This window comes from Oryx dammah, unplaced genomic scaffold, assembly GCF_014754425.2.
Source record: "Oryx dammah isolate SB20612 unplaced genomic scaffold, SCBI_Odam_1.1 HiC_scaffold_17, whole genome shotgun sequence".
NCBI classification, from domain to species: domain Eukaryota; kingdom Metazoa; phylum Chordata; class Mammalia; order Artiodactyla; family Bovidae; genus Oryx; species Oryx dammah.
In genome coordinates, this window is record NW_024070201.1 from 27,238,093 (window position 1) to 27,264,769 (window position 26,677).

Here is a 26,677-nt window from a genome sequence, read left to right on the forward strand (position 1 = left end):
GTCGATACTGTGAATGATCCTTTCCTGCTCAGGAAGAAATTCCCCTTATGTCTAAATTCAGAATCCTCTTTTAAACTCACGCGGAACCCCATCTACTATATTGGCCTACATCTCCCATCATACAACGGGAAACGTGCAGAACGCCGCCGTGATTCGACGGGACCTTTAACCAATCTGATGCTAGGCTCTCATTCAGCGACCTATTGACTCCAGGTAGAGGCGGTACCCTTAGTTGCTAGGCTGGTACCCTTTCCGGAAGTGGTTGTTGGCCGCTGCAGGGCAACACCCCGGCGTCCCTGGAAGCGGGAGCCGGGGTGGTGCTGGGGAAGCCGCGTAGAGCCGGGAGCTAGCGCCCTGGGCCTCCCCGGGTGGGGGCCAGGTGAGGACGCCCTCGAGGGAGAGGTTGGGTGGCGGGGAACGGAGGGAAGCGGGAGAATCGAGGCACATTCGTGTGCCACCCAGCGGGATGTGCACGAGTGTGGGCGGGAACTGAAGGAAGAAGTGAGGATGGAGCGGCCTGATCAGTGCGGCTGTATCCAAAATCCGAGTGGCGGAAGGGCCTGGGCTGGAGTGCTGGCGGGGCAGTGAGAGCGGGCCCTGGGCCACGAGTGTCAGCTGGCGGGGCCTCCAGCTGGTTTGTCCTGTTCACAATTTTTGTGTAAGGCAGGCCTTCTAAACCCTGCTTGAGTACTTCTCTCTTGGGGAAGCTTCCCCCATGTCCGAATCCGGGCAGGCCCAACCTTCTGCCGTCTTTTGGTCAGCTGGGGAAGATAGTAAGTTTTTTGCTTTTTTCTTTCCTTGCATTAATTAAAAAATCCACCTTCTCCCTCTGGAACTGCCCTCCTCACTTGCCTTCTACGACTCCTTTCTCTCTGGTTTCCTCGCCCCCGCCCCCATCAGCCTTCGCAAAGCCCCTCCTTTCTACCCACCACATTCCGTCTTGGGGCTATTTCACCCAGAGTTTCAGTTACCACCTATTTAACGGTTACTCCCCAATTGGCTCCCATCAGACCTTTTTTCTTGAGGTCCACTTGCTTACTGATCATCCCCAGCTGAATGCTGACCCAGCCTTCCTGGTCCCTCGGATCTGTTCCTCCTTTGTAGCTCCTGTCTCAGTGAAGGACCTCACCCCTTCACTCACTCAGCCACATCTGCACTTGTAATTCATTCATCTAGAATATGCTGCAAACATTTGTGGGACATTTCCTATATCTAGGCCGTATGCTAGGTGGGGCTATTGGGCAAGGCATAGCAGTGAACAGATGATCACAATATACTGGCCTAAGTGCTGATTGTCCTCTTGTTTCTCCCTCACTTACTGCAGACATCAGGTATTATTATTCTGCCTCCTACAACACCTAGAGTCTGGCCCTTTTCATTCTCACAGCTACTGACTTCATTTATCATTTCTTGCCTGTGTTTTCAGGATAACTTTCTAAGTGCTTTCTCTGCTTCTGTTCTTGCCCGTCTCCAATTAGTTTTACACAGCTGTCAGAATCCTCTCTCTAAACTGCAGATCTGATCAGGCCGGTCTCCTTTGTGAAACCCTGTGATGGCTCCTTGTTATGTCAAGATGCAGCCACAGTCCTCCCAAGCCATTTATCATGTGTCCCTTGCCTTCCATTGTACGTCTTTCTCCTGCCATTGTCCCTTGTGCTCTGGTAACCTTGCTTGAACTATTATAAAGAAAGTTCACCACCGAAAAAGATATTTCCTGGAGAAGGCCCTGAGGAAAACATGGAAGACAGTAGAGTTGATTATGCAGTGGTGATAAGCACAGAGGCTTCCCTAGTACCTCAGTGGTAAAGAATCTGTCTGCTGACGTAGGAGACGTGGGTTTGATCCCTGGGTCTGGAAGATTCTCTGGAAAAGGAAATGGCAACCCACTCCAGTTTTCTTGCCTGGGAAATACCATGGAGAGGGGAACCTGGCGGGCTACAGTCTATGGGGTCACAAAACAGTCGGACACGACTTAGTGACTAAACAAAAACAACAAATGAGCACAGATTTGGGAACATCTTTGGCTTTGAATCCCAGCCCTGCCATTTACCAGCTGGGCAAGTTGCCTCAGTTCCTTCATCTGTAAAATGGGGGTAATAACTAGGTCTAAAAGGGTGTTTTTTTAAGAGCTCAAGACTTTGGAGTCAGATAGACATGGATGCATGCGTGTTCTGCTGTGCCACTTACTAGCTGTGAAACCTTGAGCAAGTTAAAGTTTTTTTAAATTTGCTTATCCTCAGATTACTTTTTTGAAAAATAAGAGATTATAAAAATCTCTATTTAGCAGAGAGGATGTGGTGAGATGATGTATACACAGCACTAGTACAGTTCTTGGAACATAGAAAGTATTCAGTGAATATAAGCTTTTGTTGTCTTCATTAATTCTCTGCACCTGCCACATACTCTCTTCTGCCTCTTTGCCTTTGTACAAGCTGTGTCTTTTGTCTCCAGATAACCTTACTCCCTCATCCTGATGAGCTCCTGCTTAACTTTCAAAAGCCATCTCGATGGTCCTCGGCAGTGTTTTTCCTGATCTCCCAAAGTAGGATAGGTCGCCCTTGCCTTTGTGTCCTGTTGTATTTTCTGTTACTTCCCTTAATGCACCTAACACACTGCATAATCGTGTGTTTACATATTTGGCTTCACAGCTAGCTTGAGCTGACGTGTTACCAGCTTTGTAGCCCTGACAGCACAGTGCCTGATCAGTCAATCAATAAGTGGTTATTGGATGTCTGAATGGCCTTAATTTATACTCCCCAGTGCTGGATCTGTCCTCTGGAGCAATATAGACTATGCCCTTTAAATAAGTGAATGGTGAGATGGTTAGATGGCGTCACCGACTCAATGGATGTGAGTCTGAGCAAACTCCAGGAGGTGGGGAAGGACAGGGCAGCCTGGCATGCCGCAGTTCACAGGGTTGCAAAGAGTCAGACACGACTTACTGACTGAACAACAATAACAACTAACATTTATTGACATTTTACTATGTTTTGAGTATTTTACATGTATTGAGTCACTTAGTCCTCATAACCCTTCTGGATAGACGTTGTTGTTATCCCCGTTTTACAGGTGAGGAAACTGAGGCAACTTGCCCAGGTGGTAAGTGATAGAGCCGGGATTCAAAGCCAAGAATGCTCCCAAGCCTGTGCTCATTACCACTACCTAATCAACTCTAATGGCTTCAGCGTTCTCCCCAGTGCCTTCTCCAGTAACTCTTCTCTTTTCTGGTAGTGAACTTTCCTTATAATTGTTCAAGCAGGGTGGAAGAAATGATACTCGGGGAACCCTAAGTATGCATATGCATGTGTGTGCTTGGTGAGTATGCAGGTGTGCAGAACTTTTTGGCTTTGCCTGTTAAATTAGACCACATGCATGGGAAGGTAACCACGACGTGGGGAGACTGGGAACCAATGGCATGTGCTGAAGGGAAGGGAGCTGGGAAAACTTGACTTGGAGTAGAGACGCCTTGGGTGCTCTCTGTGGGTCCAGAGGGTGGAACACGACAAATGGGAGGAAGTTTCTTAGAAACAGATTTTGGCTTAAGGTGAGAGAGACCGTTTACTAGTTAAGAATGATCCAACTGTGGAATTGGCAGTAATATCAGTAACACTGCTAAATTTATTTAGCATATTTTGTGTATCAGGGACTGTGTTAGGTACAAGTATTGTTTCATCTTCAGACAGCCTTGTGAAGTCGACTATCATGGCTGTATGAGTTATGCACATGAGGTTATTGAGGCTTAGGAAAGGGGAAGTACCTTGCCTAAGGTCAAACAGCTGGTAAGCAAGGGAGATGGGATTTAATTCGTCTGTTTCTGGCCCCCGAACTGGTGCTTCCACCATTAATGCTGTCTGACACAAAGCACAGAGGAAAAATTTGGCATGGGAAGGGCAGTTGGACCAAAGCTCTTGGGGTTTTCTTCTGGCTTTTGAGATTCCTCGGTTGTCTGTTAGTGGTTTAGAGCAGTGATCGGGCTTCTACCTTTACATAGCTTATTTTAGGCTTGGTTGCAAAATGCAAAAGGGGGCAGAGGCATGGCCTCAGATGTCTTTGGTTTAACAGGAGAAGTAGAACACATTCCCATGAAAAAGGTCATGTGGAAAATAATATGCCTGTGAACACAAGAAAACCTGTGTGCTTTGTGCTGAAGTGGTTGTAAGTTGACAGGAGAGGCTGAGGTTAGTCAGGGAGGGCTTCCTGGAGGAGGTATATGAGCCATTCTTTTTTTTTTTTTTTTGCTAGGTTCTGGGATTGGCAGGAGATGGATGAGGACAGTTGAGTGAGCCTCCCCCAGAGCTCTGTGGCTCACAGTGAGTGCCAGGCTTGGTGGCATGCCCACGTCATCAGGTTTCATCTGCTTGGTTGGTAAGTGCTGCACGGAGTGCAGTGTTGATGGTCCTGAAGCCTCGTGAGGGTGCCAAGGTTGACAGTGCTGTCCCTTGGGGTCTCGGGCTTGGTGGGAAACATTAGGACACGTGTCGTGTGTTTGCCGAAGCTGACCTCAGGGCTGCTTTCTTAGACCTCTCATCTCACCCACTCTCGCCCAGGTTATCATCAGCTCTCATCTAGATTAGCTCATGGTTTCCTCCCTAATCTCTCTGCAGCTATTCTGATTTTCTTCTTTCCAACCTGGCCTCCATTCCTGTCTGTATTTCCAGTGGCTCCTGGAGTAACCTCTTTCAAAATGTGTATCTGGAAACACCTTTCCTCACTTCCAGCTCTCTGGACCTTCCAGGCCAAGTTCTCGGCGTGGCCTGGCTGCTACCCACCTGCCCAGCATCGTCTCCGACAACCCTTCTCCTCGCTTAGTGTTCTTTCCTGTTGGAGGCCCTTTGCACCTGCTGCTGCTTTTGTTAGAACACCTTTTCCTCCTCTCTTTGTCTCGTGATTACCTATTCATTCTTCACTTCTCAGCACGGGCTTCGTCTAAATCAGGCACATTTCCTTCAGAGCTCTTCCCCAGTTAAAACTATACGCTTTCCTATGACTGGTTTGTCTCCTTGCCTCACTAGACCAGTTCCAGGGGAGTAGCAGCTGAATCTGTTTTTAATTGCCTCTCCAGTGCCCAGCAATAAATAAATATTGGATTGGCCAAAAAGTTCATTTGGGTTTTTCTGTAGGATATTAAGGGAAAATCCAAACACACATTTTGGGCCAACCCAGTATTTCTGGAATGAATAAATGATCTCCAGCTGCCATTGAACGAATATAGTTTCTCTTCCACTACCTTCCTCAATCCTGCAATTCCTGTTCTTTTTGCCCTGGCCTTGCCTACCTCTTTCCTGAAGCCAGGAAATAGACCACCCACATTTTAATTTTTTTTTTCCAGCAGAAGATTTGTTTGACATTTGAGTGATTCAGGAATTTAGATTTTCCACATTCTTCCCGAACTTTATAAATAGTTAAACACAGACAGTTTTGTAAGTAGCTAATGAGGCATTTTGCCAGGAAGACAAGATTTTACCTGCCCCCTCTTTCTGGAGATGGCACGTGTCTAGGGATAGGGAAGTCTGTTAAAGGCAGAACTTCTCAGATTCCTTGAGTTAGTTGGTGCAGTGCAGAATTCATCACTGCCTGTTGAATTGAATAAGGTACAGCCTGATGTTCGGGCCATTGTGATTCCTCCACCCCCAGAGATCTTTTCCCCTTTTCTTTCCCTCTCCTCCCTGACTCAGAGGATTAAAGATTCTGAGATCTCTTTAAGCCACCAGCCTGTGGACCACGTTCTACTGCCCCGGTTCTTGGTACTTTCCTGCTTTGCTTTTTTCCACGTCGGGGCCCTACTTATGGCAGACTGTGCGTGTGGGGGCATTACAAGCATTACATCCACAGGTGTTACGTGTTCTTAGGGTAGGGAGAGAGTGTCTCACTTGGGCTTAAGTACCGCGGGGAAGAATGCTGCTTTCTTTAGCCTTTCTTCCTGAGGCACTAAGTTACTGCTTGGAGGTGTCGTGGTGGGCATGAGGGGTGGCAGAAGGCTGGCTCCGTTGGGTCCAGTGATGGACAAAGGGAAGTATCTTTTTTAAAAGGCATTTTAATCTATTTTTGGCTGCGCTGAGTCTTCGTTGCTGCACCTGGCCTTTCTCTCGTTGTGATGAGCAGGGGCTACTCTACAGTTGCCGTGCGTGGGCTTCTCATTGCTGTGGCTCCTGTTGCAGGGAACGGGCTAGAGGGCACGTGGTCTTCAGTGGTTGTGGCCCTTGGGCTTAGTTGCCCCGCGGCATGTGGGATCTTGCCAGACTAGGGGGTCGAACCTGTGTCCCCGGCATTGGCAGGTGGATTCTTCTCCACTGTACCACCAGGGAAGTCTGGGAACCATCTTTTGTGAGTCCTAACGCAAGACACCTCCCATGTCCATCTCTCACCTGCCAGGGTGCAGTGAGGGCCACGGAATGGTCCTTCAGAGATCCTTTGCGTTTATCAGGGGCCCCCTTCCAGGGATCTTGGAGCAGATTCAGAGTCACTGACCTGGCTGTTTCCTGAGCATTCTTCACGAGCTGTATCCCAGTCTCCTTTCTGTTGACCAGGTCTTTCTGCTCACTCCCCTGCTGCGAGGGCTGTGTCATGCTCAGCGCCCCAGGTGAATAGTGCCCGTTTCTGAAGAGGCGGCTGCAGGAGACGTCAGAAAGTTCCTCCAGGCTCCTCCGTTTGGTCACAGCGTTGCGGCTGACACTGCCTCAGTGGGGGAAGCCCTCTGAAGGGCTGTCTGCACGTGCTACAGGCTGACTTGTCCAGGTGTTGTCAGGCTTCAGTGTGCGAGCTCCCACAGGGAGCTAGTGCTGTGACCTGGGGTCCTGAGGTCGTTGAAGGAGCAGGGATGCGAAGGGAGAACAGGTGTGGAACCGCATCAGCCTGTCAGTTGAAGAATGTGATACTGCTCCATCCCTGAGCTAGAAACCTTGCATTCAGGTTGGGTTCCTTTCCACTCTTCTGCCCCCGCCCCGCCTCCATCCTGGTCCTGTTGATAGCTTAGGTGAACAGGTGTCGGATTCATGATCTCCAAAGATTTAATTTGGGGACCAGGGACCAGGAACTTTTGTCTAGCAGAGTTTTACTGAAGTGAAAAGGGACTTTGAAAGCTTCTGACATAGACATCAGAAGGGGGATGGAGAATGCCCCCCCCCCCGCTAGTCTATGCAAGGGGGTTATATACTTTTTAAAATTAGTTATTACAATAAATCAGAAGAATGTCTCAAGGTTGTAAAGATCCACTAGACCCACTCCCATAATTTACATTTTAAGATAACAGGATTAGCCGGAGGTTTTCAGGAAGGAGAAACTGTCCTCAAGCAGGATACATTGATATATAATTCTTAGTTACAGAGTTTAAACTGAGTTGTTTGTTGTGTAATCATCAGTTCCAGGCTTAAAGAAAAAAGTGTTTTAGGCGCCTAAGACTAAGGAATGTAGAGAAAAAAAGGTGTTTGTCCTTTCTTCCTCCTCGAGAATTCCAGACCCCTATCTCCTCTTCGAGAGCCCCAGACCCCCCTCTCCTCCTCAGGAACCCCGGGCTTCCTATCAACCTGCCTAGGAATTGACTCTCTCACGTTAAACCTAACATCACATATCCCTTGCGTCTGTCCCTTTTTCTCCACTCCCACTGCTTCTGGCCTAGTTTAAGCCCTCATCATCTTTCCTGGGGACAGTAGCCTCTTTAGTGATTTTCCTGACACTAGTTTCTAATCTCTCCAATCCAGCCAGGCCACTCCTGCCAAAGTTCTCATCTTGGAAAAAAAAAGGCCGCTCTGTGTCACTTTCTCCCACCAAAGCCCTCAGTGACTCCCCCCTGCTACAGGGCAGAGTCGAGGCCCTTCAGCATCGTCCATGACCGGGCCTGGCTTCCCCGCGGTCCCTGCCATGCACGCTGGCATTGGTGCTGCATAATGCCTTGCCTCAAAGGCTGTTCCCTCTGCCTGGGTTCTTCCCTCTGTCCTCAGAACTCTTGTCAGCCTTCTGTACCCAGCTCCTTAACAAAGTCTTCCTTCATCCCCGCACTGGGAGTGTGTGACTTCTTCCTTAATACTCCCAAGAGCAGGATTTTTTTTTTCTCTTCTGCCTGCTACTTCTGGTGAAGCTGTGTGCCTGCCTCTACTAGACTGTAAGCCCCCTGAAGGCTTCGCTGAATGTCAGTAGGAATGTGCAAATAGGGCCACATGTTGAGACAGCCTGCGCACACTGGGGGACATTGGTGTATGGGGGTGCATGTGCTGCCAGTTATTTTGATGTTTAGGGTTTTCTAGCAGGGGTCGTAGACTGTTAGTTGTTACTCATTTTTGTGGGCAAATGTATGAAGTCAAACCCTTGAGAAAGTTGGGTTTCCAGAACTTTTGTGGTCCATGGAGTCTTCAGCAAGGCTTTGGGGGAGGTGTGTCTCCAGGAATTTTCCCGGGTACAGAGCCTATAAGGCTTATAAGTTCTGAGCTGTTGGTTCCCTGCTCCACTCTCCCCAGTGTCTGGAAAAACCTCCTATTTGGCCCAGCTGGCCTGCGGGGGCTGGACTGCCCAGGTGCCCCAAGACCAGCTCCAACTTCTCCCCTTCTAAGCTAGAGCACTGATTTTTCTCTTTGGGTTGGGGGATCTAGGCGTTGGAGCCCAGACTGATCATGGCCGGCAGACCCATCCGCATAGGAGACCAGCTGGTTCTGGAGGAAGACTATGATGAGAACTACATCCCCAGCGAGCATGGTAAGAGGCCCTGGGGGTATTGTGATAGTTCTGTGAGGGTAATTGTTTCTGATTTAATTTTCGTCCTTCTAGTGCAGAGGAAGGAACGTGCTCAGGGCTGCTCAGTATATTTGGGTTAGATCCGGGGCTGGCCTCACCTGGCCTGTAGCTTGCTTTAGTAAATAAAGTTTTATTAGAAAACGGCCGCACTTCCTTGTTTATGTGTTGTGTATGGCTGCTTTCACACTGTAGGGGCAGTATTGAGTCGTTGTGATGAGAGACTGTACAGCCCACAGAGCCTAAAATATTTACTGTTTGGTCTTTTATGGAAAAAGTTTGGTGACTTCGGGTCAGATCAGTGATTAATTTTAAATGAAAATATGGTTAAGAAGTGAAGTGAAGTCGCTCAGTCGTGTCCGACTCTTTGTGACCCCATGGACTGTAGCCTACTACGCTCCTCCATCCATGGGATTTTCCAGGCAAAGAGTACTGGAGTGGGTTGCCATTTCCTTCTCCAGAGGATCTTCCTGACCCAGGGATTGAACCCAGGTCTCCTGCACTGTAGGCAGACGCTTTACCATCTGAGCCACCAGTTCAGTTCAAGAAGTTATGGTTAAGAAGATATCATAAGATACAGTATGTGCTGAGGCTAGGGGAAACTCAGTTTCTTAAAGTGTGTTAGTTGCTCAGTCTGTCCAGCTCTTTGCAACCCATGGACTGTAGCCCTCCAGGCTCCTCTGTCCTGAAATTTTCCAGGCAAGAATATTGGAGTGGGTTGCCATGCCCTCCTCCAGGGGATCTTCCCAACCCAGGGATTGAACCCGGGTCTCCTGCACTGCAGGCAGACTCTTTACAGTCTAAGCCACCAGGAGGTGGTTGTGTTTTTTAAAACAGCAATAGCATTATTAGTAACAATAACAACAAAATTTATTGAGTGCTACCATGTGCCAATCTCTCTACAAAAGAACTTTACATGTTATTTCCTATTCAACCCTCATAGCAACTCCATGATTGAGGCACTATTATTATCCCATTTTACAGATGAGGAAACCAAGGCACCAAAAGGTTAAGTCACTTCCCAGTAGTCACACAGTTTACTACAGGGCAGTGAGGACCCACACACAGGTCTTCTAGTTCCAGAGCCCTCCCTGTGAAACACTAGGCTATTTTGATGGGTGAAGATTTCTTTGAATTTCTCCTGAGTTGCAGACCTGGACACACAGATTTTGCTTATAGTTCAGATGGTTTGTGAGCCAGTTTGGGGGAAGAACTGTTGGATCTGTGGATCCCACATTAGGATAGGATAGGATTTGTTATAGCATAGGATTATTGTTTGCTTGCCATGTAGAAATTTAAATTAAAAAACTGTTTTTTTGGCCACTCTTTGGCACCTGGGATCTTAGTTCCCAACCAAGGACTGAACCTGCACCCCCTGCAACGGAAGCACGAGGTCATAACCACAGGATCGCTAGGGGAGTCCTGCCATGTAGAAATTTTTAATCTTTGTGTTAAATTTATAAGTCAGTTCCCATATGGCCCCTGAATTTTGATCATAGTTAGAAAAGCTCCCTTGCTCTCAGGTTTTCCTCGGGTTCGTCTCCATACCGTTCACTGAATAGCTCATCCTTTGCCCACTGGTTGAGTGCCGCGTGTGTATGAGGGTCTACTTTCTCTCCTATTCTTTGAGGCTGTCTGTTCATACAGAGCTGTGCTCTGAATTACTGAGGCTCGGTTATAAGCCTTCCAGTGTCTAGTAAGGCCGAAATGCCCTTCTTTTTCTTCTTCTTTTTTCAAAGTTTTCTTGGTTATCTTGTCTGCTTTATCTCCTCATGGATTTTATAATCACCCTGTCATTCTGGGGAGGGCTGTGTATTAGGGGACTGTTAGTAGAAAAAAATTAGAGAAAATTGTGTTAAATTTATGAATGAGCCTGCGGAGGATTGCCATCTCTGCAGTTAAGTTATGCATCCAGGTCAACCTGGGGGTTCCTATCAAAGAACATCTATTCCTTTCCGTTTGCATCTTTTTTGTTTTCTTCAGGGGTAACTGGAAGTTTTCTTCATTTTGATTTTGCACACTTCTTGCTCAGTTTGTTTCTTTTTTTTGGCGGGGGAGCTGTGCTATGTGGCATGTGGGATCTTAGTTCCTCAACCAGGGATTGAACCCACATCTCCTGCTTTGAAAGTATGGAGTTTTAACCACTGATATCAGGGAAGTCGCCTCAGTTTATTTCTTAAATATTTTATTCTTTTTGGTTTGCTATTGTGAAAGGGATCTAAATTTTTTTCAGGATTTTTATTAAAAAAACCTCTCTTCTGCTCAGTCACATGCAGACATCCTGAGTTCGAGCCCCCGTTTTCTGTTCCTGGGCTTGCAGCCGTTTCGTAGTCTGCCTCCTCTGCTTCCAGTCTGTGCTCCACTTAGCACCAGAGTGAACGCGCAGTGTGAAGCAGATCCTATCAGGGCTCTGCTTTTCATAATCTTCCATATAATCTTGCATTGTACTCAGCACAGTGCCCTTAGTGGGATGTGCAGGACTCTATGACCCGGCCCTGCCTCCTGGCCAGGCTGACTCAGTGCCTGCCTTTCCCTCCCTCTACTGGTCACATGGCCTTTCTGACCATCCCCAGACAGGTCAGGCTGCTATGTGTTGGCAGGCCCTTTGCACCTGCTCTTTCTGCCTAAGAGCTCTTTTCTCGATGTTTTGCACACCTGGCTTCTTTGTTTCCCACAGAATTGGTTAAGCGTCACCATTCTGAGAGATTTTTGGACCACTCATTCTAAAGGAGTACCCCTCTACCTCGACATTCTCAGTCTCATACCTCACTTACTGCCTTCGTTATGTTTATCAGAAGCTTTAATTCCTTGTATATTTATCTGTTTATGTCATTACTGGCTGTTTCTTCTACCAGCATGTAAGCTCCATAAGGACAGAGGCCATTTCTCTTGTAGTCTTGGCACATGGTGACTGGCACATAGAAGGCACTCAGAAGATATTTGTGAAATTAATGAACACACAGTCCTTGGCTACTACATTTCAGCTGGTCCGTTTTGCCTTTCCTAGTCCCTGGGTATGTCAGCATCCAAAATCCTCCACTGAGATGACCCACAAAGTGAAAGTCACTCAGCTGCGTCTGACTTTTTGCAACCCCTTGGACTGTAGAGTCCCTGGAATTCTCCCAAGCCAGAATACCAGAGTGGATAGCCTTTCCCTTCTTCAGGGGATCTTCCCAAACCAGGGATTGAACCCAGGTCTCCTGCATTGCAGGCAGATTCTTTACCATTTGAGCCACAAGGGAAGCCCAGGAATACTGGAGTGGGTAGTCTATCTCTTCTCCAGTGGATCTTCCTGACCCAGGAATCAAATGGGTCTCCTGCATTGCAGGCGGATTCTTTAACACCTGAGCTACCAGGGAAGCCCAAAAAGGATAGGATAAAGGGTAGAAGTGAACAGCCAGATGAAGAGGTACATAGGGCAAGACCTGAGAGGGTCCCAAGTGCTGGAGCTCCTGTCCTGGTGGAGCTGGGATGTGACACTCTACTGGCACATGGAAGTGTCGGGCGCTCTCTGAACCCGAGTTTAGTGATTTTTATGGAGGCTTCATCATGTAGGTATGATCACCTACTAACTCATTTTATAGCCCCTCCCTAGAGAATGGAGGCAATGAGACTGAAAGTTCCAAGCTTCTACTCATGACTGGTCTTCCTGGTGACCAGGTTGCACCCAGGAGCCCACCCAGAGTCGCCTCACTGGAACGGAAGACCCTCCCATCACTCGGGAAATTGCACAAGATGTAGGAGCTCAGTGTCAGGAACTGGGGCCAGAGACCAAATATTAGCTGGAACAGGGGCAGAGACCAATATATCTCTCTCATTATCTCCCAAGACTGATTGTGATTTTTCCTTCTTTGTACCCACCCCCTCCCACCTCCACCTCTCTTACCTTGCCACCTCCCTGGCCCTCCTTGCAGAAATTCTTGAATTTGCCAGAGAGATTGGTATTGATCCCATAAAGGAACCGCAGCTGATGTGGCTGGCGCGGGAGGGCATTGTGGCCCCACTGCCTGTGGAGTGGAAACCATGGTGAGTTCAGCGTGGGTGTGGCCCTCTGGCTTGGCCTGTGTGGCAGAGGGAGGATATCAGCTTTAACTGCTACTTTTTTTTTTTTTAATGTTCATTTTTATTTATTTATTTGGCTTTATCAGGTCTTTACAACCCCTTAGTTGTGGGTCTTTAATCTTAGTTGTGGCATGTGGGATCTGGTTCCTTGACCAGGGATTGAACCTGGGCCCCCTGCATTGGGAGCATGGAGTCTTAGCCACTGGACCACCAGGGAAATCCTTTGGCCACCTTTTGAAGCCTGTCCTGCATAGAATTGGAAACAGCAGTGGGCCATCCCTCTGCTGGGCTGCCTGATGCTTTGGGCCAGAGCCCAAGTCACCTTTCTTTTTTTTTCCCAAAGAATGTTCAAACTACTGCACAATTACACTCATTGCATATGCTAGCAAAGTAATGCTCAAAATTCTCCAAGCTAGGCTTCAGTAGCACATGAACCAAGAACTTCCACATGTTCAAACTGGATTTAGAAAAGGCAGAGGAACCAGAGATCAAATTGCCAACATCTGTTGGATCATAGAAAAGGTAAAGGAATTCCAGAAAAAAACATCTACTTCATTGACTACACTAAAACCTTTGACTGTGTGGATCACAAAAAAACTGTGGAAAATTCTTAGAGATGGGAATACCAGACCACCTTACCTGCCTCCTGAGAAACCTGTGTGCAGTTCAAGAAGCAACAGTTAGAACTGGACATGGGACTATGGACTGGTTCCAAATTGGGAAAGGAGTACATCAAGGCTGTATATTGTCACCCTGCTTGTTCAACTTACATGCAGAGTACATCATGCGAAATGCTGGGCTAGATGAAGCACAAGCTGGAATCAAGATTGCCAGGAGAAATATCAATAACCTCAGATATGCAGATGATACCACTCTATGGCAGAAAGCAAAGAGGAACTAAAGAGCCTCTTGATGAAAGTGAAAGAGGAGAGTGAAAAAGCTGGTTTGAAATTTAGCATTCAAAAAAAGATCATGGCATCCGGTCCCATCAGTTCAGTTCAGTCGCTCAGTCATGTCCGACTCTTTGCGACCCCGTGGACTGCAGCACGCCAGTCCTGCCTGTCCATCACCAACTCCCAGAGCTTACTCAAATTCATGTCCATCTCGTTGGTAATGCCACAACCATCTTATTCTCTGTTGATCCCTTCTCCTCCCGCCTTCAATCTTTCCCAGCATCAGGGTCTTCTCCAACAAGTCACTTCTTTGCATAAGGTGACCAAAGTATTGGAGCTTCAGCATCAGTCCTTCCAGTGAATATTCAGGACTGATTTCCTTTAGGATGGACTGGTTTGATATCCTTGCAGTCCACGGGACTCTCAACACCACAGTTCAGGAGCATCAATTCTTTGGCACTCAGCTTTCTTTATAGTCCAACTCTCAAATCCATACATGACTACTGGAAAAACCATAGCTTTGACTAGATGGACTTTTGTTGGCAATGTAATGTCTCTGCTTTTTAATATGCTGTGTAGGTTGGTCATAACTTTTCTTCCAAGGAGCAAGTGTCTTTTAATTTCATGGCTGCAGTCACCATCTGCAGTGATTTTGGAGCCCCCAAAAAACAGTCTCTCACAGTTTCCATTGTTTCCCTATCTGTTTGCCATGAAGTGATGGGACCAGATGCCATGATCTTCGTTTTCTGAATGTTGAGTTTTAAGCCAACTTTTTCACTCTCCTCTTTTACTTTCATCAAGAGGCTTTTTAGTTCCTCTTCACTTTCTGCCATAAGGGTGGTGTCATCTGCATATCTGAGGTTATTGATATTTCTCCCAGCAATCCTGAGTCCAGCTTGTGCTTCTTCCAGCTTGGCATTTCGAATGATGTACTCTGTATACAAGTTAAATAAGCAGGGTGACAATATACAGCCTTGATGTACTCCTTTCCCAATTTGGAACCAGTCTGTTGTTCCATGTCCAATTCTAACTGTTGCTTCTTGACCTGCATACAGATTTCTCAAGAGGGAGGTCAGGTGTCTGTCATTCCCATCTCTTTCAGAATTTTCCACAGTTTATTGTGATCCACACAGTCAAAGGCTTTGGCATGGTCAATAAAGCAAAAGTAGGTGTTTTTTTGGAACTCTCTTGCTTTTTCGATGACCCAGTGGATGCCAGTCCCGTCACTTCATGGTAAATAGATGAGGAAACAATGGGAACAGTGAGAGACTTTGTATTCTTGGGTTCCAAAATCACTGCAGATGGTGACTGCAGCTATGAAATTAAAAGACGCTTGCTCCTTGGAAGAAAAGCTATGCCAAATCTCAACAGTGTGTTAAAAAGAAGAGACATTACTTTGCTGACAAAGGTCCGTATAGTCAAAGCTATGGTTTTTCCAGTAGTCATGTACAGATGTGAGAGTTGGACCATAAAGAAGGCTGAGCACTGAAGAATTGATGCTTTCGAACTGTGACATTGGAGAAGAACTGTGATGTTGGAGAGTCCTGTGGACTGCAAGGAGATCAAACCAGTCGGTCCTAAAGGAAATCAACCCTGAATATTCACTGAAAGGACTGATGCTGAAGCTCCTGTACTCTGGCCACCTGATGTGAAGAACTGACTCACTAGAAAAGACCCTGATGTTGGGAAAGATTGAAGGCAGGAGGAGAAGGGGCAACAGAGAATGAGATGGATGGATGGCATCACCAATTCAATGGACATGAGTTTCAGCAAACTCCGAAAGATGGTGAAGGACAGGGAAGCCTGGTGTGCTGCAGTCCATGGAGTTGCAGAGTTGGACATGACTGAGCAACTGAACAACAGCAACCAGGCTACCTTTTTGGTCCCAGAGGGTCTCAGCACAGACTTCCAGGGTCCCAGGATCTCAGCTGTTGCCCTGCATCAAGCTCTCGAGCGCCACCATCTGTTTCAGCACGCGGAGGAGGTGTCACTATTATTCTTTGCTGACTGAGATGGAGAGTGGCAATATTGGGACCTCATCAGCGTGTCCAGAGTGGATGCTGGTGTTGGAGAGGTTTGCGTGCGGCGACACAGACCGGCAGCGGCTTATATCTCCCTGGACTGCCCAACCCTGGACTGTGTGGCCTGTTCATGAATGGGTCCAGGTTTCCAGTTTCAGTTTGAGTTCTGAATTGTGAGGAGCAGGCATCACTTAGGTCATCTCAGGGGAACAGAGGTCAACGGTGAGGATCAGACTGGCTGAGGTGGGGCAGCCACTGCCATCCACCTCTGTCTCTCCCCTTCTCCCTGAAAACCAAGATTTTCACTCTTGGAGACCCAGCTCTATCTTCCTTGTGTACACAGAGCTCTTTCCACGCTGCCTCCCTACAGTAAGTGACCTGAGTTTTGTACCAAAGAACAGGATTTCCTTTGTCCCACACTAGCCCTCAGATGTCCCGGAGGGGGTCGTGTCTTCTGCTGGGATTGTGCAGTTGTGTGTACAGGGGGTGATGATTCTCTTCTTTCCTGAACCACTGAATGGATTGGCTGTGCTTCAGAATGACTGCAATTGTAGCCTCACTCATCGCCGCCTCAGAGGCCTAATCCTTCCGGCTGCTGCTTGTGTGGCAGGTTCCCTGTTCTCTGGACCTGTTTAGCCGCTTTTCCTTGGACCTGCTCCAGTTTATGACATCTTTCTTGTAGGAAAGCCGTCAGTACTATGCATGGTATTCCAGGTGCTGGGGCTTCATGGTTGTATCGGTAGGGTAGTGGTTTCTGTTGGTCTCCAGTATCCATCATGTTAGCCACATTTGCCTCATCACTAATCTCTTTATTCTTTTTCTTTCTTTTTTTTTTTTTTTAATGTATTTGTTTGGCTGTGCTGGGTCTTAGTTGCGGCACGTGGGATCTTTATTGCTACACGCGAACTCTTAGTTGTGGCATGTGGGATCTAGTTCCCTGACCAGGAATTGAACCCAGGCCCCCTGCACTTAGCTTCCCTGGTGGCTCAGAGGGTGAAGATCCCCTGGAGAGGGAAATGGCAACCCACTCTAGTACTCTTGCCTGGAAAATCCCATGGACAGAGAAGCCTGGTAGACTACAGTCCATGGGATCGCAAAGAGTCAGACACGACTGAGTGACTTCACTTCACTCCCCTGCACTGAGAGCATGGAGTCTTAGCCAGTGGACCAGCAGGAAGTCCCCAGTCTGAAATATTCTCATCACAAAATAGGAAAGGTGATTATGGAGGTATTAACTAACCCTGCTGTGGTGATCATTTCATAGTAAAGAAGTTTATCAAATCATCATGCTTTATACTGAAAAAATTATCTCATTTCTATAAACTTATTTCTACTTCCTACTTAAAAAAAAAAGAAACCTGTGTATATGTGTCCTCTTGCACCCTTACACCCAGTCCCGTGAGTAATTGCTGTCACTTGGGGAATTCCTTCCAGGTCTGGATTCTCTGTTGTCTTCCATTGCTCTGTTTGTCTACCTTTACACAAATACCATGCTGTCTGGGTTCAGTCAGTCAGTTCAGTCGCTCAGTTGTGTCCAACTCTTTGCGACCCCACTAATCGCAGCACGCCAGGTCTCCCTGTCCATCACCAACTCCCGGAGTTCACACAGACTCACGTCCATCGAGTCGGTGATGCCATCCAGCCATCTCATCCTCTGTCGTCCCCTTCTCCTCTTGCCCCCAATCCCTCCCAGCATCAGAGTCTTTTCCAATGAGTCAACTCTTCGCATGAGGTGGCCAAAGTAGTGGAGTTTCAGCTTTAGCATCATTCCTTCCAGAGAAATCCCAGGGCTGATCTCCTTCAAAATGGACTGGTTGGATCTCCTTGCAGTCCAAGGGACTCTCAAGAGTCTTCTCCAACACCACAGTTCAAAAGCATCAATTCTTCAGTGCTCAGCTTTCTTCACAGTCCAACTCTCACATCCATACGTGACCACTGGAAAAACCATAGCCTTGACTAGACGGACCTTTGTTGGCAAAGTAATGTCTCTGCTTTTCAATATTGTCTGGGTTACTGTAGCTTTATGTATCTTAATGTCATTTAGAGTAAATTCTGCAACTTTTTTCTTCTTTTTCAAAGTTGTATTCTAGGTCCCTTGCGTTTCTGTATGAATTTTAGAATCAGCTTGTCAATTTCTATAAAAAATCCTGTTTAGGGTTTTGACTGAAATTGCACTGAGTCTATAAATCAGTTTGAGAGGACTGACATCTTAAACAATATTGAGTTTTCCAACCCATGAACAACACAGTCTGTTTCCATTTATTTAGGCTTTCTTTAATATTGCTAAGAAATCTTTTCTAGTTTTTAGTTTACACATCTTGCCCATATTTTGTCAGATTTATCTCCTTTTTTGATGCTTCTGTAAATGCTATCTTGTATTTATTTTTGTTATCGAAGTATAGTTGATTTATGATGTATTCTGTACAGCAAAGTGATTCAGTTATAAATATACATCCATTCTTTTTCATATTCTTTTCCATTATGTTTATAAATGTTATCTTTTAAAATGTCAATTTCCAAGTGTTGGTTGCATTCATATAAAATAAAATTGATTTTTGTATACTGATCTTCTAGCCTGCAACCTTGCTAAACTTACGTTAGTTCTAGTAGCTTTTTTTTTTGTAGATTCTATAGAACTTTCTACATAGATAGTATGTCTTCTGGGAATGAAGACATTTTTTCATCTTCTTTTCTAACTTGGATACCTTATATTTCTATTTCTTGCCTTATTGCACTGCCTGGAACCTTTAATACAGTTGAATAGAAATGGTGACGATGAACATTTTAGGCTTATTTCTGTTCTTAAGGGGAAGCATTCCTCTTAAGTCTTTCACCATTGAGTGTGATGTTAGCCAGTGTTAACTGTAGGGTTTTCTAAATGTCCTGTGTCAGGATGAAGAAGTTCCCTTGTATTCCTAGCTTGCTGAGTGTAAATCCGAAATGGATATTGAATTTTGTCAAATATTTTTTCCTGCATCTATATATGCATCTGCATATACAGAAGAATCATGGTTTTTCTATATTGGTCTGTTAATATGGTCAGTTATATTGATTGGCTTTTAATTGTTAGACCGACCTTACTTTCTTGGGGTAAACTGCTTGATAATGGTTACATATTATTGGATTTCATTTATTAAAATTTTGTTAAGTATCTTTTCTCCAAAATAATAGCTTGAAGGAGATGAGATAGAGTTGGGTATTTTTTGAATTATTGATTTCCAATTTTATTTGTTCATTATATCTATTCTTTGTTACACGCTGTTACAGAATTCTTTTCTGGTTCAGTAATTGATCTTGCTTACCTAAATGTTTTACGTGTGCTTGATAAGAATGTGGTCTCTCATTTTTTAGAATGAAGTATAGTGATTTACAGTTTTGTGTTAGTTTCTGGTATACAGCAAAATGATTCAGTTATGTATATATGTATATGTGTGTGTAGTTATATATATATGTATGAGAAATATTTTTTTATGTCCTTTTCCATTATGGTTTACTGCAGAATATTGAATACAGTTCCTTGAGCTAAACAGTAGGACCTTGTTGTATCTGTTACTACCAAACTCCTAATTTGTTCTTCCCCATCCCCTTTGGTAACCATAAGCTTCTTTCCTGTCTGTGAGTTTGTTTCTGTTTCTTAAATGTCCTTTTTATCAAGCATGCTAAATGTGTTGATCTTCCTGTGTCCTGAGTAATTGTTGTCTGGTCTCACTCTTCCCCACCCAGGGGTTGATCAGGGGCCCTGACTGTGAAAGTGCTGAGTTCTACCCACTGGACCACAAGGGAATTTCCTGGACTCACTCTTGAATAATGGTTTAGTTGCATACAGATTTGTCAAACAGCCCTTTGACAATATTGTATATTGTGTACCATGATCTTCTGTCTGCTGGGTTTGCTAATAAGACATGTTTTTTGGCTTTATTAGTTGTTCCTTCGTAGGTAATCAATTTTTTCCCCCTCTGGTTGTTTTCATTATTTTGTTTTTAATCTTTGGTGTCCTGTCATTTCACTACAGTATATCTAGGTGTGGATTCACTTTTATTTACTGTGTATAGGAATTGGAGTGCTTTCTTGCTCTGAGGACTCATGTCTCTCTTCAGTTTTGAAAACTTCTCAACCATCATCATTTTCTTTTCTAGAACTCTTACTATAAATATATTACAACTAGTTATTTTTATCCACCATGTCTCTTAACTTCTGTTTCATATTTTTAAAATGACTTTATAATTTTCTTTAGCACATATATTTCCCAATTCACTATTTGTTTCTTCTGTGTCAAATCTGCTGCTTAATCAATGTGTTATTTTTTGTTTGTTTGTTTTGAATTTAATGACTACGAATTCCTACAAGTTCTCTTATGTTCTTTTCTATGTTCTTTTCTTTTTTTAATTTTATTTTTCGTTTTGGCTGCAGTGGGCCTTTGTTGTGGCATGCCCGCTTCTCCAGTTGTGGTGTATGGGCTTACTGGCGGCAGGTGGGATCTTAGTTCCCTGGCCAGGATTGAGCCCAGGCCCCCGGCATTAGGAGGGTGGAGTCTTAACCACTGGACCACCAGGGAGGTCCCCTTATGTTCTTTTCAGTATGTGTAGGTTTATTTATTTATTTTTAAAGAGTTCTGTTCTTTCATTATGGATTGTCCTCCTTTTATCCCTCCGATAATTTTAAATATTGTTATTTTTAGTCTTCTTTTGGTTGTTCTACTCTCAGTTCTTTTCATTGTGTTACTGATTTTCCCTCATGGTGAAGTGTTTCCTCACGTGGTTTGTAATTATTTATTGTGCATTTTGTGAATTCATTTTCTGCAGTGGTTTATTTTCTGTGAGTGTCTCATTCCTGGGTTGTTGAGTAGCCTTACAGTGGTTTCCGCCAAGGATTTCTTAGTGCTTTAGGACTAAATCTTTACATTAATTTCCTGGACCTGGCATTTTCTTACTACATTTGGACTCTATGTACATATGTCTTGGGGTTTCAGTTTTTCATTGAATTTTATTTTCCCCACCTAGAACCTGGAGTGGGCGATGTACTTCCTTGCTACTTCTGTGACCCACTAGGGCTTTTTATTCATGGCGAGAACAGCCTGAAGAGCCCCAGATATATCTAGGGTCTCAGTTTTAGTTTCCAAACTTACAACGCCCTAAGGCCACATTTTGTTCTAGATTGGCGTTTAAACTCAAGTTCCCTGGGCCTATATCCAGGCCAGATCCTGACCCTGACCTGTCAGTTCATGCACTTATTACTCAGATTTCATGCTTTCTTTCTGATTCTGGCCCCTGAGAATTTCTCTTTCTGTTGGCTATTCACACGCTGTGAACATCGGTGTACAAATAACCTGTTTGAATTCCTGCTTTCAATTTTTGGGGGATCCCTGCTTTCAATTTTTGGGGCTGTACACCTAGAGGTAGAATTGCTGGTTTATATGGTAATTCAGATTTCTAATATGGTGCTATATCTTTAAAATTTATTTTTGGTTTTGCCTGTCCTGGGTCTTCGTTGCTGTGCGCAGGCATTCTTTGGTTGCAGAGAGCAGGGGCTACTCTAGCTGTGCGCAGGCGCCTCATCGTGGTGGCTGCTCTTGTTGCGGAGCACGGGGTTTAGGGTGCAGGGGCATCAGCAGGTGTGGCACAGGGCTTAGTTGTCCTGTGGCATGTGAGATCTTCCTGGACCAGGGATTGAACCCGTGTCCCCTGCATGGGCAGGCAGATTCTTAACCACTGGACCACCAGGGAAATTTGCTGATTCTAACTTTTTGAGGAACTGTCGCACTGTTGTTCACTTTGGCTGTACCATTTTACGTTCCCACCAGTGGTGGTGTACGAGAGTTCCAGTTTCTCTACATCCTCGCCAGCGCTTGTTATTTTCTGCTCTTTTGATAATAGTTGTGTTAATGGGTGTGAAGTGGCATTTCATGGTGGTTTTAATTTTCATTTCCCTAATGTTGAGTGATGTTGAACATCTTCTCATGTGCTTCTTGGCCAAGGCAAGGTCAAGTTTCATAAGGAGCCTGATTAGGGTTGTATTGGATTTATATATTAATTTGAGGATTATTGTCATGTTTACAGACTTGAATCCTATTCAGGAACATGGGGTGTCTTACCAGTTGTTCCCCATCCCCACCCCCCGAATTTTCAGTGAAACTTCATGAAGGTCTTGCACACAATTTATTCCTGGGTATTTTATCTTTCACATTGATTGCTACTGTGATGGGTTTTTTCCTATTAGCTGTCCTAATGGATTACCGATAATGGTGGATGGGATGAATGACTTATTTTAGACTTATTTTTGCTATACTGAAACAGATTCTTGAGGCCCACCTACATTATTTTCTTGTATTGTTGATTGACCGCACTAACTTGGATTGTTGCCTCTTATGTGTTTAGAGTCTTTTGCAAAATCAGAACTTTCACAACATATTTTTTTCTTTAGATCATTTATGAAAATATTAAGCAACGTCTGTCCTAGAGTTTTTCTCCAAGACATCATAGCGTTTGTATTTATCCATCTGAAATCAAGTTTTCCTTCTTTAGTCTAGCATGAATTCTCGGGAAACCTAATGATTAAACATCTCCATGTGAAAAGTCCTTAATATCCTAATTGGTTGTTTCTATCTAACCTAACTCCTTATTCTTAGCCACATCTAGCCAATTTTGTGTTAATTCTTTCTTCTCTTCTTCCTCTCTCCCTCTTTTCCTCTCCCCACAATTCTTCCCTCTTCTCTGCTTCCTTGTCGTTTTTCTTTTTTCCTGCGTAGCTTTGGACCTGAGCAGGGACTAACTTGTGACCTCTGCTCATCCCGCAGCCAGGATATCACAGGTGATATTTACTATTTCAACTTTGCCAACGGGCAGTCCACGTGGGACCACCCCTGTGATGAACACTATCGGAACTTGGTGATCCAAGAGCGGGGCAAGCTGTCAACTCCTGGGGCCACTAAGAAGAAAGAAAAGAAAAAGAAAAAGGAAAAGAAAAACAAGAAGGATAAAGAGACCTCCAAGAGTCCCCTGGTGAGTTAGTGGGTGCCAGCTCCCAGAGAGACCAGGCCTGAAACCTGAGGGGGGTATTGGGAACCTCTGGCTGTTGATAGCTGGGCGATTAAGACCAACAACAATAGTAATTTTGTGATAGTACATCATCTGAATTGTATCTATTTTCTGGCAGATTTTCCTTTTAGCTTCTAGAACTAGTGCTTACTATTGCTAAGCAATTTCTACCCCTCTCCCTATTGGGAGGCATATATAACATAATAGGGTCAGTGAGCGAGTGCCCAACTGGGGACAGGGTTTTGCAGTGGTCCGAGAACTGATGCTGTCTGCCTCTATGGAGAGTCGGGTCACAGGGAGCAGTCGGCAGAGGCCAGAGAGCCTAGAGGAGCAAGTGCCTCCCCTCTCCTTTCCAAGCCAGGCCTGCCCCGAGTGGATTCATTGTGTGTCTTAGTGGTGCAAATTCTTGGATGTCTGATGGGCCATAATTCAGTTGTCAGACCACCAGTGGCTTCAAGATCCAAAAAGAAGTCTGAGGCTTTATCTGCTCCCGTGGATGGTCTTTGCGGCCGGTGTTCTTGGTTCGTGGTGGACACTGACATTTGATTGCGGTGCCCTCAGCTTATTCCCCAAGCAGCTTTCTCACTCAAGACTTGAAAATGCTCTTTCCCATTACTATCTTGTGTCCCTCCTCCAGGTGTGAGGCTGGTAGGCCACGCTGAGGAGAGGGAGGGGCTTGGGAACCCAGTTCAGCCCGGCGGGAAGCACTGGGAATACCTTCTCAACCCTCTCAGTGGTTGAATTGATTTGCTCTCTTGTTTATGGTCTTTATTTCCAACCAGCGCCTGGTGCTTACTTCTCAGCAAAAATTCCCCCATTTGTCTTCTTTCCCAAGGTTTCAGTTCTGGTGTTGGATGGTTGGTGATAAATTTATCCTTTTTATCATTTCCAAGTTCTACTGATAGGCTTCCTCCATACCCCCACCCCTACCCCATATTACTAGTCATGGTTCTAAGAAATAAGATAGCAAACCCATTTCTTCTGGTGGAGAAAAGAGGACATGTCATTTCCAAAGAGGCTGAATTTTCCAATGGCAAGTATTTGCAAGGTAAAAGATGGATAATGGGCTTTTCACTAATCTCAGACTATTTTAGTTTCTTTTTCTTTTTTTCCTTGGTCGTGAGGCTTGTGGCATCTTAGTTCCCTGACCAGGGATGGAACCCACTCCCCTTGCACTGAAAGTGTGCAAGTGGTTGTAACCGCTGGACCATTGGGGAATTCCTGTCGGGGCCTATTTTAGATGACAGTCGGCATCTGGGTAGTCTCTGACGTGACTGCAGGTGAGAGGGAATGAAGTGAGGGTTCTGTGCTGGAGAGGTGGGTAATAGACCTGGTTCTGGGCATTTGACTGAGTTCCTGGAGCTCCCTGTTACAAAGGATTCCTCCTGTGGTTCAGGAGCTTAGGGCAAGTGGACAGGCCTGGGCTGCCAGTCTGGATCTTAGGGCTCAGGACAGGTGCCTGAAACCTGAGTTTTTTTGGGGCAGACCTGACCAGGTGGGCAATCTGGGTGGGCTCAGGTAGTTTGGGCTCCCTGGAGGAGAGCTGGGTGGAGTTTAGTGTGAGCATTTGAAGACTGTGGTTGATCTTTTAGGAATTTTCTCTTTCTTTATGGCTGCACTAGGTCTTCGTTGCTGAATGTGGGCATTCTTGGAGGCTACCCTCCATCACAGTGTATAAGCTTCTCTTTGCGGTGGCTTCTCCAGTTGTGGTGTACAGGCTCAGTAGTTGGCAACGCATGGGGTGAGTTGCTCTGTGCCATGTGGGATCTTCCTGGACCAGGAATTGAACCGATGTCCCTGCACTGGCAGGCGGCTTCTTAACCACTGGACCATTAGGGAATTCCCTAGGGTTTTTTTTTCCTACCCCAAGATTCCCTGACTGTGTGGACCTCTCTTGAGCAGCACCAGCTCATTTGGTAGAAGACTTAGTCTGAGTATTCAAGGCTCAGCTCGCTGCTCATGTTTCCCCTCTTCCTTCCCTTCTTAGATTATTTCTGATAGTCCTTGATAAGAATGGTGGATTTTTATGAAATTAACCAGTCACAGAATTGAGAGCTTGATGGTATCTCCAGGATAACCTAGTTGGAGATTGTCAGACTTTTTGTCGGTAGTGACGCCGTCTTCACATCAGTTCCTCTGTGGAGGGCCAGTGTCTAAAGAAGTGGAGCTGCTCCGGTTGAACCTGGGAGTGGGAGTCTGGGCGATGTTCCTTCCCCACCACACACCCACTGTGGTGGCCCCAAGGTGCCATGCGGAGCAAGGTTCCTGAGCCGTGAATCTCGTCAAGTCTCTTCTTTGTAGATAAGGAGACTAGAGCCCAGAAAACAGCAAAGCCCAAGGGAGTGTTTAGCTTTTCTTCCCTCTTTGGTTTGTGTTTTTACTGTGAATGGAGGGTGGGTTTCTGCTAAGGGTTTGCCAGCAGCTACGGTAGCCAGTAGAAGTCAGCAGTGCTTGTCTTCGTTTTCTCTGCCTCTTTATATACCCATCTAGGAAACACAGCCTGAGCAGGGCCTTCTGCCTGCTTCCTCCTTTCTCCGTGGCCCGTCCCCTCTCCCAGCACCTGGGCTGGCTGATCTGGACCTAGACCGAGAGACGCAGGCTAGAACTGAGGGCTCCTTTAAGAAAGGGAAGAGCCCATGTGTGCTGGGTGACAACCCCAGGCCTCTCACGGGCTCCCTGCCCAGCAAGCTGCAGCCACTCTTCAAAGGCCAAGCTTCCCGAACCCACCAGATCTTTGCCGATGTGGAGAAAATCTTAGGCAGGGCCCCAGCCCACTGCAGGACAGAATTAGATGACCAGCAGGGTCTGGAGAAACCCCAGCCGCTGACAGAGAAAATCTACCTGGGGTTTTCAGACCCTGAAATAGAAGAGCTGGAGATGAGGAGCAGACAGCTGAAACCTGTCACGCAGGGCCCTGACAACACCGGGCCCTTCCAGAGCAGGCAGGATGCGTTAGAGAGCAAGACGCAGGCCGCTGTCTACGCGAAGCTTTCGGAGGCCCTCAAGGGCCCGCAGCTGAGAAGGGAGGAGCACGGGCACAGGGTGGCCAAATGGAGCTCCACTGGTCCTGGGGGGGACAAGGGCCAGAGCCCCGCTCCCTCCCCATCCCCCGAGGAGGCCCCCTCGCTGTCCCCTTGTTCTTCTGACCCCATGCTGCTCAATGGGAAGAGCAAGTTCTTGTTAGACAGCAGCCCAGCTGAAGACCAGAGCTGGCAGGCTGTTTCTGGGGAAGCAGGGAGTGTGGGGAGAGGCAGGAAGAGAAGAGAGCCCCCAGGACTGTGGATGGGGCAGGTCTCCAAGCTTGTCCACGAGGATGCCTCCAGGAGCGGCAAGGAAACCGAGCCTGATGACCCTGAGGCTCCAGGGGCCTCAGCTGGAGGTCCACCCCAGGGGCTGTTGCTAATACCCCCTGATACCCTAGCCTCAGAAATGGTCCAAAGCGCCCCTGCAGGGAGTGCTCCTGGGGGGCCCTCTGCCATTGAGGAGAGCCCACCCCCAGGTTCTCCAGAGCCCGCTCAAGAGGACAGGAGGCCAAGTGGGTGTGAGCCCGACTTGGAGAGCAGCAGCAGCAGCCGCAGCCGCAGCCTGGCCTCTCACCTTGGCTCGGAGGTCCTGGGGGAGGTGACCAACTTCCCGTGGGACCTGCAGAGTCCATGGGGATCTGAGTGGGGCCTGGGTGAGTCAGGCCCTGGGCCCACAGAGCGGCACCCCAGCGCCTTCCTGGCGCCCCAGCTGCTCCCCATGCAGAGCTCCGCTGAGGAGTGCTCAGAGAGCGAAGACTACTCTGAGGACCAGAGGTTCTACCAGCACATCCTGCAGATGGTCAAAATCTCCCGGCGGCTAGAGGGCCTGGGGCTGCCCGCGAGCGCGAGGGAGATGCCGGGCCAAGACCTGGCCAGCGTGATCTGCTGCCTGGCCACTGAGTCTTCCAGGCTGTCTAGTCAGG

At 46.5% G+C, this 26,677-nt stretch overlaps 1 protein-coding gene across 10 annotated transcripts in view; it reads left to right on the plus strand.

Moving 5' to 3' along the window:
- The first annotated feature begins 271 nt into the window (after window positions 1-271).
- CEP164 (centrosomal protein 164) overlaps window positions 272-26,677 on the plus strand; it is a 70,795-nt gene continuing 44,389 nt past the window's right edge. For 7 of the 10 annotated variants that reach the window (XM_040258051.1, XM_040258057.1, XM_040258056.1 and 4 more), the window contains exons 1-4: window positions 272-379; window positions 8,583-8,685; window positions 12,636-12,747; window positions 22,491-22,695. In XM_040258051.1, the coding sequence (XP_040113985.1) occupies window positions 8,604-8,685; window positions 12,636-12,747; window positions 22,491-22,695 (399 nt within the window). In that variant the 5' untranslated portion in view covers window positions 272-379; window positions 8,583-8,603. Of the gene's footprint in view, window positions 380-4,242; window positions 4,366-6,580; window positions 6,910-8,582; window positions 8,686-12,635; window positions 12,748-22,490; window positions 22,696-26,677 lie in introns of all 10 variants that reach the window. The other 3 variants (XM_040258053.1, XM_040258052.1, XM_040258054.1) reach the window with 3 other exon arrangements.